Genomic DNA, 15,470 nt, shown 5'->3' on the forward strand with positions numbered 1-15,470 from the left:
TCGTTATGAATTTTCTATAGGTTAAGAAATATGAAGTTTTCTAATTAATAAAAAAAAATAATGTCAGGGTTAATGTAAAATAAATTCCTTTTATTTGCTTTAATTAAAAGGTCTTCGATGATAATAGAGGATTGTTCGAATAACATTGGTGATAAAGATAGTCCTTTTTGTTGATAAAAGAAGATGAGAAGAGATAGACATCTTCTTTAATAATTAGTTTTGATGATGATAAAGGAACTTGAAGATTTAAAGAATATTTAGATTTAAGATATATATTAAAGATAAAAATTTAGTTGTTAAAGTTTTCCAATATTTGTATTTTATTTAGAATTATTATACCAAGAGTCAATAGGTAAAATAGCATAGAACTTAAAGAAAAAATTTATTTCATAAAAGTCTTTCTGATAATCGATTATCAGTAATGATAATTAATTAAACAATTAATTTCAAACTTCTAAAAAAGTTTTTGTGATAATCGATTATCACAATGATAGTTACGAAACTTCATTTTTCTGACCTAATTTTCAAAAATAAGAGTGCATAAATATTTAATTTAAACCTAGTCAAAAAATAACTTTTCACTTAGAGGTTGAGTTGTGTGCTAGAGAAACTTTGAGTGTTTGTGAAAAAGGGACTTTGAAAAACCTAGTGTGGGTGAGAACTTTCACTAAGTGTATCTAAGTGATTGAGTGCTACTGCTAGAAAAGTTAAAAAGTTGTTCATCCTTTGTGTATCAATGAGGAGTGGTTCACCCTTCGTGTGTCAAAGGAGGTGTTTTCTAACCCAAACTTTATTATTTGTGATTGTAAGTTATTGGTTATTTTTAGTGATTAGTTAATCCACTTTTGGAGAAATTAACAACTGAATGTAGGGTCTTTTGATCTGAACTAGTATAAAATCTCTTATGCTAATTTATCTTTCCGTACACTCTATCTTTATCTGTTATTATTTATAAAGAATCAATTTTTTTTATAAAATCAATTTTTAAAATGGGAAACTTTTTTAAAAGACATTGTTTTTATCAAGTAAATCAATTCACCCCTCTTGCTTTTTGTCTGCCTTTCCGCATATTTCTAACTGTTGGTATTAGAGATTGCATTTATAGTTATTCAAATTTTTTAAAAATGGTTTAACAAAATAAAGGATTTGTTTATAGGGTGCTTCTATTGAGTGACCTCCTTTATTTAACGGGAAAATTTCGCTTTTTGGAAAGTAAAATTGCAAATATTTTTAGAGTTTGTTAATAGGGGTATTTGGGATGCTTTTATAAATGGTTCTTTTGTTTCTATGTAAATAATGTGTAGGAACTCAAGTCTTTTTCGCAATGGACTACGAATGAAAATTGAAGGGAAAATTGAAGGGCTCAATATGATGTTAGGACTAAAATATTATTTCAACTACTCTAATCTTTAATGAGTTTTTCAAAATATATGTTTGTTCTTGGACTCAATAAATTGGAAAATTTTAAAGATAATCGATAAAGAAACATATATTGGAAAATTTTAAAGATAATCGATAAAGAAACATATTATGTGAAGCTGTTAGAAAGAACTCATTAATTCAATAATACAATAATACAATATGTTTCCAATGGAATAAGACAAAACTATTTACTATGTGCAGAAGTAATGCACACACATCTTCAATCATGTATATAGTTAAATAAAACTTTTCACTGATAAATTAAATATTAAATAATTCTAACTCAAGATTATAAAAATTTAGTAACCTAAAATAAAGTAGTAAGTATAACTAAGTTTCAATATGAGTTTAACGGAATTAAAATCACTTTTCTCAACTACTCTATGAAAATTGATAACAAAATCTTAAGAAAAAAAAAAATATATATATATATATATATATATATATATATATTTAGAGTAAGAGAAAAATTATTTTATTTAAAAATTTGAACTGTTAGAATTGATTCTTAAGTCCTCAGCTGTGACGAGAGATGATTAAATCTTAGGAGAAACAAAATTTAATGGAAAGGAAGAAAGAAATCACGAAGAGAAAAAGAAAAAAGGAAAAGGTAAAAGAATGGAGAGGTGTTACATATTATACATTCTCTATTTTATCTAACAACTACTTATCATTCAAACTAGATATATTTATATAAAAGTGTTATTTCTTTGTAATTTCTCAGTTTTTTTTTATCTGTCTCACTTCTTTTGAGCTTTTCAATAGTAAATTTTCTTTTATATCTTTAAGAAATAATTATTTTTTATGATTCTTGAACAAACTCCATTAATTTCTTACTGTGTTATAATAGTCATTAACTTAGTTTTTGCTTCACTTAATAATCACACACCTTTTATGACAAATAATATGTTTAACCACAATAAAAAAAATTACTTGTAACTAACGGTTACGAGTTAAATATTTATTTAAAAAATATTTATGGATTTTAAAAACACATCCATAGATATTCACATATATTTAAAAAATATATTTTATAAATTTTATAATAAAATTATAAAAAAATAATTAAATAAAATAGAAAAAAAAATTATTTTAACTTTTTTATCATATAAAAATTATATGTAAAAATAATATGATATTCACATTCGATCTATAAAAACTATTAAAATATTTCTATTTCAAATAATAAATAAATATCAACTATTTATCGTAAATTTTATTATGTAAATATAGATATTTTTAGATTTAAACCCTTATTTGATCCTCATATTTGTGTGTCAATCTCAAGTGGGTCATCATGTTTTTTTTGTTTCAATCGGGTCCTTAAACTTGTTAAAATGAGCCAATTAAGCCCTCTCCGTTAAAATATCGGTAACGCCGTTTGCTTGTGTTGACATGGTCACACTTAAAATACTGATATGACAGTATTATATTACGTGAAATTTTTGTAGGTAATGACATGGCATAAAATTTAATTAAAAATGTTAGGGATTAAAAGTCTTCATCGTCTTCCACTCACAGGCTCGTCAACAGTGTTCGGTGCCTTTTTCTCCACCTCACATCACACCTCAAATCAACTTCTTCTTCTTCTTATGTCTCACCACTTTCTCTCTCCCATCTCTTCCAACGCTCAAAAGCTGCAATCTTTCTTTGTTTTTTCCTCTTCTACTTCATCTTCCAACTTTTCCTGTCCTTCTCCATTATTTTTCATTATGCAATCACACCACACTGCAACAAAAACCATTCTGATATCAAAACAAAAAAACCCAATTAAAACCCAAAATTCACGAGACAAAAAACATTGTTATCTTTGAAGAAAAATTGAAATTGGAATTGAATGGTTAAAGGGAACATACCTGCTAAGGTGATTAATCCTAAGAAGAATCAAAAGGCACATATAAAGAAAAAAGGGGAAGACTTTTTGAAAACCCTAATTCGTTCTCTCATCTTGAATTTTGAGAAGAACGTCGACAAAATCCTCATCCTCCACTTCAACGCCGTCTTCTTTTGCCTCTTTTCGTTTTTCTTTATGTTCTTTGAAAACGTTACCCAATACCTCTTCAACGCCGGTTTCGGGGACTTCTTGAAACTCAGCGGAATAGGAAGAATGACCCAGCGAATGCTAGAAAGGGGAAGAACAAATTGCAAATGATGTTGAACAAGTTGTTAGGCGATTCGGCTTCGGCGACGGAAATGTCAACGTCGTTCATGGCGAGGATGTCGATGAGGTTGGGGTCATTAGGGACGATAACGAAGGCTCGACGGCCGTCAACGATGGTTAGTTGGAGGATGGAATCGTCTTTACTGAACCTGACTCGCTCGACTTTATCCTTCTTAACGGCGTTCAAGATCTCGCTGTAGCACCGATTAGTATCTTCAGGGAGGTCGGAAGAGGCTTGGGGTTTGGGTGCTGTGAGAAGGTTCAAGGAGAAAGGTGAGGAGGTTGTGTTGGAGGGGTTTAATTGCCTATTTCTGTAACAGGAATTCTCTTGTCATCTCTATAAAATCTGCAGATTGGTTTATCATCATTCTGTTTCTCTCATGATACATTCTTTTAAGGTAGAAAACCTCTTTGCCTTTTGTCGTGCACATGCTGATGACGCTGAAATTTACCGTCGGCAACCTTATAGAGACGCCGTTGCACAGTACGTGAAGGATGAAGACGGTGTAAGATGATGAAGACTTTGAATCCCTAACACATTTCTAATTAAATTTTGTGCCATCTCAACTTTTCATTTAAAAAAAATTCCACGTAATGTAGCATTGTTACATCAACATCTTACGTGTACACCACGTCATCACATTTTAACACTGTCTGTGATAACTTAACGGAGAGGACTTAATTGGTTTATTTTAACAAATTTATGGACTTGATTGAGACCGAAAAAAACACGATGACCCACTTGAGATTAACACACAAAGACGAGGACCAAATGAGGGTTTAAACCATATTTTTATCATCTCTTTCACCAAATTGTAATCTCGAGTCATTCAAATTCCTCAATTTATCTAATATTTATCCTTTTACCCATAAAATACATGCAATTAGGTTGAAATACACTTATCAATATTTTGTTTTTTTTGTTTTCAATGAAAATGCTACAATTCACTTTATGGAAAAGAGAAAGATAGATGCTTTAAATGAGTTGTCCAAAAGGTTTGACAAAACCCTAAAAAAAATCATCAAACAGCTGGAGAAAACTATAAAATGATGTTGGGATTTGTGGTCTATCACCATTTTCTTCTCAATAATTGGAAACTTGGGAATGAAAATGAATTGGTTTATTATAGTGCCAGGGTGGGTGTTATTAGCCTTGTGAGCTGGAAAATACAAATTTCTTGACCCCACCATATGTTTTCCATCATATTTTTATTATCACAAATTAGCTTCAACGTTAGCTTACTTATTATTTACAATTCAGATATTATGATAACATTAATAATGGTCCCTCCATGTAAAAACATTAAGGTCAAAAGTGATTGAAAAAACAAATTTAGGGTTAGTTTCTAATTAATCCAATGATTAACTCTGGATAAAAAAAAGGCATTTTCCCTAATGAAAGGCTACATAAAACATATTTCTTTAACATCTTACTTCAAAGAAGTAAAATATAATGCAGCGAATTAATAACAATGCATAAATTTTATATTAAAGTTTTAATGGTTTCCTTATGTTTAATTAGAAAATGCACAGATAAATTCTAAAAACATAACAGGTTAAATAATATTGAAAATGTTTTTAGAATATTTTTAATTTTCAATTATTTTATTGTAAATTTAGCAAAAATATATGAATTAAATATGTTATTGGTGATTGAAAATTGGAATTATCTTTTTTATTGTTTAAATTAAAAAATAAAATAAAATGTACCTCTTATATAATTTAAAAATTAACGGTAACCTGCTTAATGGAAATGTATATATAACATGCTCGGAAGGTCAGTAACAGTATGTGTTAATGTTGTTTTCTCAAGAAACTGAAACGGATTTTTCTGAAAAATATAGTGACTAAAATAACCCTTTTTTATTTGAGAGACTAAAATTAAATTATTCCGAATTTTAAATACTGGAAATATAATTAAGACAAAGATTATATTACTAATTTTTTTAATTGTTTTTATTTTGTAAAATCTGGGATAAAAGCGATTTAATTTTGGTTTTTTAAAGTTTAAAAAAGAAAATATTTTTCTTTAAATTTGAAAATATTCTTTAAATAGAATTTTGAAGAGTTAAAATTATTTTTTAAAAATTAATTTTAATTTAAAAATAAGTAAGAAAATAAAATTATATTTTAAAATTTTGAAAACTGAATTACTTTTAAAAAACTTAATGAAACTAAATTGATTCAAACTTTTATTTGAACATGTTCAACAAAATAAAATTTCTATTTATCCAGTTAAAATATAAGTTCTAATTAAATCAAAACACTATGATACTTTTTTTCTCAAGTTAAGAAGAAACTTAATTTTCTTGGAAATATGCCCTATTTTGAGCAAATGACACTATTGTAAATAAATAAATAAAAACAACTAAATAGAATCAGTTTAATATTATTTTCTTAACTAAACATCTTTCCTATTCAAAGTGGAAATCTGATTCTTAGAAAGTCGAACTTTTACTTTTATTGGACTTCAGTGACAAAAACTCTTCTAAAAATTTAGTTTTTTTAAAAATCAAGATTTGAAAATTTTAAAAAGAAAAATCGTTGTTAATAACGAAAAAGAGATTATTTTTTTGCTGTTGTTGTTCTAATATAAAAATTCAATTTCAAAAAAATCAAATTTAAATTCCTACTTACTGATCAGGTGACAAAAATGCCACCAAATTCAGAAGAGGGATATCAACTCTAAAAAAAGTGAATTAATTCTCACCTGAAGAGGGAAGAACGTTAATTACAGAAACAATGTTCTATTGGATTGATGTTTCTTAATATTTGTTTAGAACAGTACCATTTGCGGAAAATTTTCTTAATTTGTTAAGTAATACAAATAATATTTTACGTTTTTTATTTTTAAATAAAAAAATACAATTTGTACTTGAAAAAGATAGGTGGGAGCGCCCTTTGAGCAGCATCAGCGTACTTTGTCGTATTATCCTTTGCCAGCTCAGCTTGTCATCTGATGCAAAGGTGAAACCTTTATCATCGCTTCAGATACCCACTTTCACACACACACACACACACACACACACACACACACTGCCTTTCCTTCTTCCTTCCTTTGGGGTGTGTTGTGTGTTCCATCCAACTCCAGCTAGTCACTGATTCTTCTCCTTGGCTACATTGCACTCCAAAAAAGTGAAGGGAAGGGAAGAGAATAGAGGCTTAAAACAAGACACCCAAAAATGGAGAGGGCTCTTACCAAAGTTAGCAGCTTGAAGGTGGGGTTGGGGAACTCATGGATCACCAAGAAGGCCAAGGAGGAGTTCTCTAACATCTCTGGAGACATTTCTGTAAGTATTTTCTTTTTGGGTTTCTCTTGCATTGCATTGTTTTTTATTTTTTTCTTATTTTCGTTCTAACATTGTTACCTTTTGATGTTTGAGAGATCTGAAACAGAAGCTTTGTCAATTGATTTTTTTTTTCTCCATTTTGGTGTGATAGATTCCCATGATGCTTGATTCTTCATTAAAAGTTGTATCTTTGGTTATGTGTGTATGATGGGGTATGATTTTCCTTTTTTATTTCATTTTGAGAAATTTTCGGGGTTTGGGAATGGGAAATTTCTTTTCAACCTATTTCCTGTATGCTTTGTTTGAAGGACAGGATGGGGAAAAGTGTGAAAGGGTATATATGTTGGAGATGAAGCTCAAAAGTTTAAAGATTTCGGTGCTTGATTGGTGTTTAGCCTTGGAATTTACTGTAGATTTTGATGTCACTGCCTTGTTTGTTGAAGAAAAAATTGTGATCTTTTGCAGACCTTCTCAAATACTGTTGAAGAAAAGGCAAAGTGGATCTTCAACAAACTGAAAGGTATTAACGTGTTTTAACCCTTAATGTTCATGGCTGTTCATGTATGCATACTAAGATTTACTTCACCCAGTTATTTTAGTCAATAAAAACTAGGAGAGATGCTATACCAGATGCTTACTCTCACATTTGGAAATCTTGTATTTTCCAATATATAAATCTTCTTCATTGTTTTAATAAACAGTTATATAGCACTATGACAAATTAGGAGGAATGTGCACCAAAACATTGAATCAATCGATTTGCACTATAGCATTCTAATCATTATGTTCATCACAATTTTTCAAATGCTAACATACCATTGTTGTAAGTTTTCCATCTGGTGTCTTTTTCACATGTCTAGTTAGGTATGCTTCTGCTGAGCAATTTATGAACCACTTCATTGATTCTAATAATCAGTGATTTTCCTTCCCCTCCTTTTTTCTCAGGAAAACCGCAGAAAGGCCTACCGGAACTCCTCCGAGAGTACAATTTGCCTGCAGGGCTATTTCCACAGAACATAATCTGTTATGAGTTTGATGAAACGAAGGGTAAGCTGATTGTGTACTTGCCATCTGCAAGTGAGGTGAGTTTCAAGGACTCTTCTGTGGTGAGATACGCAACCCGAGTGAAAGGGGTGCTTACAAGGGGAAAGCTTTCGGCAATAGATGGAATGAAAACAAAGGTTCTTGTGTGGGTGAAGGTGACAAGTGTGGCAGTTGAAGGTTACAAGTCTGATAAGGTGTGGTTTACTGCTGGTGTGAAGAAGTCAAGGCCAAAAGATGCATATGATACGCCTCGTGAAGCTGTCAGAGTAGCAGAATTCTGAGTTTACAAATGTTGGTTATTATGTCATTACTATTATTGGTATGGAATAGGCAGTCTACATATTGTTGGAAATGTTTACACACTGTAGGTATACAAGTTAGGAACCTCTTCTCTGTTATTTTCTATTAGAGATCTGCTCATTCATTGTCTCATTGAACGTGATTGGTTTTTGCTAGCTTCAATGGAACTCTAATGATGCCATACAACTCCAAACCATGCATTTCTTTGGAGGGTGTGCATCAAATTAAATGTTAGTTCGGTTCATGGTGCACTGTCAGCCTTGTGAAAGTTGTTATTAAATCGTCGAATCCATCTTTTTATTCAATCCAATGTTACATTTGACAGTGATAATGCGCCGCTACTTCAATTTGAATCATGTTCAAAACTTATTTGATAATAAATTTTTAAGAGTTAACTTGGAAATGTTGAAAAAGTACACAAATTTGCAGACGTTCCTTGCGTTAAAACAACGCAAATAATTAATGATCCTTACGTCATTAAAACTAGTTCTACAATCTGTGATAGAACTAGATGCTCCTGCATCCTTTTTTTTTTCATCACAGTTTCCAAAAGATATAATACAGTTCAATGGGTCTTGAATATTTGGATTTATTTGTTAAATACCAAGGCCAAAATTTTCATTGGTAAAAAATTGCAAGAATTGTTACTACAAACTAATCTAGCTTCAGCTTCTTACTATTTGCTAAGAAACTGAATTTGTAGCTCGAAGAATCTCATACAATGATAGAACATTTTCAATAGTCAATAAACCAATAATGCACCATTCCAAGAAATCTGATTTTCTGTTCTGCAGAACTTCTTGAAGAAAATGAATATTGTGCTGCAAACAACCAAATCGACGTAAGAAGCCTTAATACAACAACATCATTTGAACATGATAACTAACCTCAAATACAATGTTTAATATACAGGCAAAAATGGTGTGCATCTAGCTGAAGATTTGTGCATAATTTTAAGCAAATTATTGTTGATCACATGGGCTCATATTCTAACAATTTTCAAATGCATTGTTTAGATGAAATTACTAATACTTTATAGAGGGTCAAATGGATATAAATAATGGGCAGAAATACCTCTACGAATTTCAATTTGAAATCCAGGTTTCCAAAGCGTTGTGCAACTTCATACTCCTCCCTAAGATACTCATATATTTGAGCATACTTAGCATCCCTCCAAGCAATTTCGGATCTGATTAATCAATCCACAATAAAACATTAACCAAATCTTCTAACTGTTGACTAGGATGAAATTATTCCAAAAACCAAATATTTGAAATCTTTTCGGATACTACAACAAAAGTACTTTCCAACTAAGTGAGGTTGGCTAGGGGATATACTATAATCAGAAATTTTCAATATATTATTACATCAGCATATGCATATTTTTCTAAGCCTAAAAACAGGACAAAAATACCTCTCAAAGAGCCCAACTTTAAGAATCACATCGGCCAAATTTGAGTTAGCCTTCCCAACAAGCTGAAGTAGTTTCTTCTTATCCATAGTGAAGGTTCCAGTTTTCTCCATTCCTCGGTTTATGCCGGCGAACTCTTCAACTAAACCATCAACCTGATAATAAGAGAGAACACATGTCAAATATTCAATGGTAACATTTTAAGGGTTGTCTTTTAGGAAATAAGATGGCGTTTGCCAAATATTAACCTGCGAGACAAAATAATCCAGAGCTATGCTTTGTCCCAGTACACTTCCAATTATGCGGATACCATCTGTATCCAACGATTTGAGAACTATGTAGTCTGGACCTCCTTGCATGTCCTCAACTAACAATGGCTTCTCCTTTATTGCATAATCTAATCACACAAAAACAGAAACATATTAACTATATACACAACAGGATTCAGAAAAACTTCATGACTAATTGGTTTCTTTGAAGAAACTTACCATCTTTTCTCATCTCTCTAAGTAAACCAGATGCATGCCTCTTAACTAATTCCAGGTAACCTTCCACTTCATGATCCTCAACATTGAACAAGACAGCTGACCCATACTGATATACAACCATGTATTGACAGTTGCTTGCTTTCACGTGAAATCCAGGTCCCTGAATCAAACGCCTAAAGTTGTTCAGACCTTGTTAAATCAGTCATGTTACTATACAATTTAGTCACAGATTTTGTCATTATTAACACTTGAATCTTCTTTTAACTCGGGAGTATTATTTTCCTTGATGATACAGTGAATTAATTTACTCATCATCGATAAACAAAATATCGTTATTTATGATGCAGCTCAGGCTACATAAATCAGAATATGTAGCTTGAATTTTCTCTTATCATTCCCGTAACCTTCAAATGCACACATAATTTCTATGACACGATTCTAATAAAAATCTACCCTCATGGCTCATAATCCCAATCTAGTGTCTGGACATTTGACATTAGCATGGAGCTCCACGTGGAGCTTCAACAATAAACCAAGTATCCTAAAAATGATGGACACAAAAAGACTCAATAAAGATATTTAAGAACTATTTAGTGACATGCTAATTTATATAGAAACACAGGCTATTGAGAAAAATAAAAATAATAATAAACCTTACTTTAGCATTCAAATTAAAGTCACAGAAGCGTAGAGCAACATAGTTTGAAGATGAGCGAGAAGAGGGAGGAACAATGTTTCTGTGATTATCAGCCTGGATGCCCTTCAAATTTATACTGCCAAAATTATGAATCTGAGACAGCCAAATCGTAGAGAACAAAAACAGGACAACAAAAAGACATGTGAGAGGAAAGGGTTCAATTCAAACCCAGAAAACAAGGAAAAATGGAATGCATCAATGTAAAATAAAAAAACAAAAAATTCTCAGAAAACCTGATAATCTATAAATCATATACAAGGATTAAAACTATTGTTTTAATACAACAACCTAAAAAAGCACTCCAAAATCCCAATCTGATAAATAAATGCATCAAAACTACAGTCCCCGCACAAACGCACACGGAGTCTTCTAAATCTAACATTAAACAGTAGTATTATAGTAAAATACAGGACAACTAGAAACACGAAAGCTATAAATTTTTAAATACAAATAACAAAGTAAGCTGCAAATTTTACACATCAAAATGAATTAAAACAAAAACAATAATCATAAAACTCTAAAGTCCAAATCAAAGATTAAAACTAAGAAGTACAAATTTCAACTCCCACACGGCATGGTCTTCTCCTCTTAAATGGAACAGTAGCGGAAGTAATAAGTAACATCGCATAAACGAGCGTCCGAGAACGACCCATTTTCACAAAACACAAGATACAAAAAGGGGCCATCGAAAGTATCGAACTTGAATAAGATAGGATAGTGGGGTACCTGGTAGAGAGGAAATAAGCTTTGACGGGGATTTTGACGGTGGGGTCGATGTCCGGGGCACTTAACCCGATTGGATCCGGGTCGGGTATTTCGGAAGGTGCAGCGGCGAGAGAGAGAGAGCGGTTGAAAGAGAGATAGTGGGATTTGGAAGAAGAGGAAGAAGAAGATGATGAAGAACTGGTTAAGCGATTATAGAACAGTGAGAAGGTTTTCCATCTTCCGCCCATTCGCTGAGAGGACGAGGGTCTTCTTCCTATGGTTTTCTGCTTTTTTTTTTCTCTTTGCTTTTGCTTTGAGTGGTGACTTTTTTTTTCCCTTTTAACGGCACTGTCATATGAATAGGTGTAATTACGCAGGAATTTATTCAACTTACCTTTGTTTTCTTTTCTTTGACGTGGATTCAAATTTTCGATTCAATCTATAATTTAACGATTATTTTTACTAAAGCCAATTATAATTAGATTTAGTTATCGGTTAAGTAATAATAAAAAATCTTACAAGAAATCTTAAATAAATATTTTTAATTTCTATAACTATATAAGAAAATTAACTACTAGATAAATTATTAAAATGTTCATTTCTATTACGGTGACACTTGCCTTTTTTCTTGATTTTTTTTTTCATTTTGAAATGTGATTTCTCTCCAAAGATGTCCATAGTATAATGGTAATAGTTGTGCCTTTTTAGGTGAATGTTTTATCATTTCCAATTTCTACTTTTCCAAATTGTTCATTTTTATAGTGTTAATTGTCTTTTAGCTTGTATTTGTTTCATGTGTATTTACGATGCAGATGGAAGAGTGATGATCAATTGTGTTTGTTTCAACCAATTTAAGTAGATGAGCATGCATGAAAATGAGGGATGGGAACTGGTGGAGTTCCTCATTGTGGTGAAGAGATATGACGAGAAAGACAACTCATCACTTGTGGGATTATACAATTAACCCTATGTTTTTAGCTGTTTTTTTTTTCTCTCATAGGGTAAATATGAGGGATTTGAGGGTGTTGGATTAGTTGTAGGATGAATTACTTTGTTGGTTTATCAGTCTTGTTTATAGGTAGCGACCATTGTGATTTGCACATGCATTTTTATTCCACTAATACAGCTCAAGAGAAGAATCATGGTGTTGTTTTTTTCCCAACAAACACCTTCTCTTCACTCTTTTTGCACAAAGAATTTATTCTTGGTATTACATGCGTTAGGAGAATCAATTCTCTCACTCATGTTTTACACATAATTGGTTTGTCTCACTTTCGTTTTGGTGGTTGCAACACATTTTCTAATTGGTGGTGTGATGGGACTATGTGCTGAAGAAGAAGCTGTTGAAGAAATATCCAATAATTAGAAACCAATTTATACGCTAACTCCTTTATAACTAAAATCTTGATGAATGTAATACCCTTTTCAGAATGCGACTAAAAGATTAAAAACTTTTTTGTGCATATACTAAACTTATTTATTTTCTATCATAAAATAAATAATTAAAATGTTTATTTATTTCATCAAATAAATGTTTCATTTAATAAAGTTTATTCCAACAATAAGAAAACATAAAAAAGTTAATAACTAACGTTTACTCAAAATACACCCAAAATATGTTTTCGACGTAATTCTCACGCTCCTCACTATTGTGCATCTAAACCACCATCTGCAACATTATTTACTTACGTATAACACAAGTCATACTATCATCAAAGGTAAAAAACACAACCACAAATATATAAGGGTGAGTTAACTTAAAAGAAAATATAATAATTAAACTTACATATAAATAATAATAACACTCACAACAAACCTCATTCAATCTTTCGATAATTCATAAATAACATATAATCAAATAGCAATTTTTGTCGTCTCATCCAACCACAGTGAATATATGGGGGGTCTCGACCCATGAGGTTCAATCATCAATATAGCTCTCGCACATAGCTTATCGTCCCAAATCGGCTTAAGTGTCATTTCCCACCATTCTTACAAAGAGCTTCACCAGACAAGTATATGGTGTCACTTTCCATCATTCTTCCAAAGAGTTTCACTAGACAAGTACACAGTGTCACATCCCACCACTCTTCTAGAGAGCTTCATCGACAAAGTACGCGGTGCCACTTCCCACCACTCTCCCAGAGAGCTTTATCGAGTAAATAAATAGTGTCACTTTTCACCACTTTCCCAAAGAGCTTCATCAGGCAAGTACACCTCTGGTATCGCTATGTTAAGTCCACTACTCCCCACTACTCTCCTAGAGACCACAACTGGAGTCCTTAGGGTCAACTCCCAAAGCTCCCTCACCTCTGGCCGAGACACACACTTCTCATATGCACCATCATATCACATATGTAGGCATCACATTCACAATAACACATGCTATTTCATATTATCAAACAACCATATAACTTAAATTCACATAATTAATACATGCAATATACAAATCACATCATATCCCTCAACCAACATTCTAACTCGATCTATAATCATATTTTAGCTCAAAACATGTTATCAAACCAAAAATGCAACCACACATGATTTCACACCCTAGTTCATCACACAGAATGATCTCAACACAAGGCATCTACTCATACAAAGTCATCTAATATATCTAAGTAAGGATGAGTCTGATACAATATGACCAAGGGCTGATACATCTCGACTAAGGTTTAAAACATCTCGACTAAGGTTTAATACAACTCAGTCAAGGTCTTAAAAATCTGGTCCAAGATTTGAAACATCTCAGTCGAGGCCTAATACAGCTCGATCAAGATCTAAAACCTCTTGGCCAAGGTCTAAAACCTCTCCAGTGAGGTCTGAAAACTTTTGCCCAATGTTTGAAACCTCTTGGTCGAGCTTTAATACCTCTCGGTCGAGTTTTGATACCTTTCGGTCGATGTTTAAAACATATATAAATTATAATAAAGCCTTTTATTGCCTTTTTTGTAACCATAATGAAACCAAAACAACATCATGCCCCATCAAAGTTGTATTGATAAACAAAAACACAACTGTAATTTACCAAAATTGCATCATCTTTAGTCCAAGGAAAAAATATCAAGACCTAATTATCAACATGTTTACTTTCAAAGCATAAAAGAATCCTCTGCATACACTAATCCATAAACAAAATGCCTTAATCCCAAAGCAAAACAAATCATCAATCTTAAAATTCTTAATTAACTTCCGCAACACCAAACACGACGACCCAACATCTTACCCGCTTTCTCTCATACATTATAAATACAATATATTTAGGATGAAGAGAAAAACAAAACAATCAATATCCAATTACTTAAACTTCCTATATATTTTGGTATACTGCATATCCATTCTGATTCAAAATCTTTTTCATAAACTCTTATCAAAATTATAAGACAACACATACTCAGATAAAAGAAAAATATATAGTTAGCTCCCCTTACCTTGATTCACACTACTTTTCTTCCTTAATTACAAGAACGTCTTTCCATTACACTCATTAGCTCTCATGAATCTTTTAATAAGAAAAAAAATATTTTTATGACGACACACTCACATTTCTATCTCCTTTTCACGCTATTTTACCTTATATCTTACCTTATAATTTTAGTTTATAAATTGGTATTTAAATTGGTTGCTATTTAAAGATTTTTTTTTTGTAGAGAAATTTATTACAACAAGATAATAATGAAAGAAAAATTAAAAAAGGGATTTATATTTGATATAAATAACTAGATTGAACTTAAGTTTCCGTAAAAAAATTCAAATTAGGATAAATATGATTTCTAGTTCTTAAACTTGGAGATGAAATTGCAATTTGTTTTTTTACACATTTTAATCTCAAACTTAAAAAATAAATAAATATAATTCTCTTATTCTAAATATATGTTAACTTTTTTTTCTAAGTGTTAAAAGTTATTTAAGACTGACATTGAACTAAAATGTGTTGAAAGGTTGAAATAAT

At 31.3% G+C, this 15,470-nt stretch overlaps 2 protein-coding genes across 2 annotated transcripts; one reads left to right on the forward strand and one right to left on the reverse strand.

The window, feature by feature from the left end:
- Nucleotides 1-6,584: 6,584 nt before the first annotated feature.
- Nucleotides 6,585-8,522, forward strand: LOC108336000 (uncharacterized protein At5g01610). The gene is made up of 3 exons (XM_017572272.2): nucleotides 6,585-6,873; nucleotides 7,339-7,393; nucleotides 7,819-8,522. The coding sequence occupies exons 1-3, from the start codon at nucleotides 6,766-6,768 to the stop codon at nucleotides 8,196-8,198; spliced, it is 543 nt and encodes a 180-aa protein (XP_017427761.1). The 5' UTR covers nucleotides 6,585-6,765; the 3' UTR covers nucleotides 8,199-8,522.
- Nucleotides 8,523-8,788: 266 nt separating this feature from the next.
- On the reverse strand, nucleotides 8,789-11,844 carry LOC108335999 (protein RETARDED ROOT GROWTH, mitochondrial). Its single transcript, XM_017572269.2, has 7 exons — nucleotides 11,540-11,844; nucleotides 10,775-10,889; nucleotides 10,117-10,276; nucleotides 9,877-10,025; nucleotides 9,632-9,783; nucleotides 9,292-9,406; nucleotides 8,789-9,038 (listed from the first exon to the last, which is right to left on the reverse strand). The coding sequence occupies exons 1-7, from the start codon at nucleotides 11,764-11,766 to the stop codon at nucleotides 8,901-8,903; spliced, it is 1,056 nt and encodes a 351-aa protein (XP_017427758.1). The 5' UTR covers nucleotides 11,767-11,844; the 3' UTR covers nucleotides 8,789-8,900.
- Between the last annotated feature and the right edge of the window lie 3,626 nt (nucleotides 11,845-15,470).

The sequence above is a fragment of the Vigna angularis genome, chromosome 10, assembly GCF_016808095.1.
Source record: "Vigna angularis cultivar LongXiaoDou No.4 chromosome 10, ASM1680809v1, whole genome shotgun sequence".
NCBI lineage: Eukaryota > Viridiplantae > Streptophyta > Magnoliopsida > Fabales > Fabaceae > Vigna > Vigna angularis.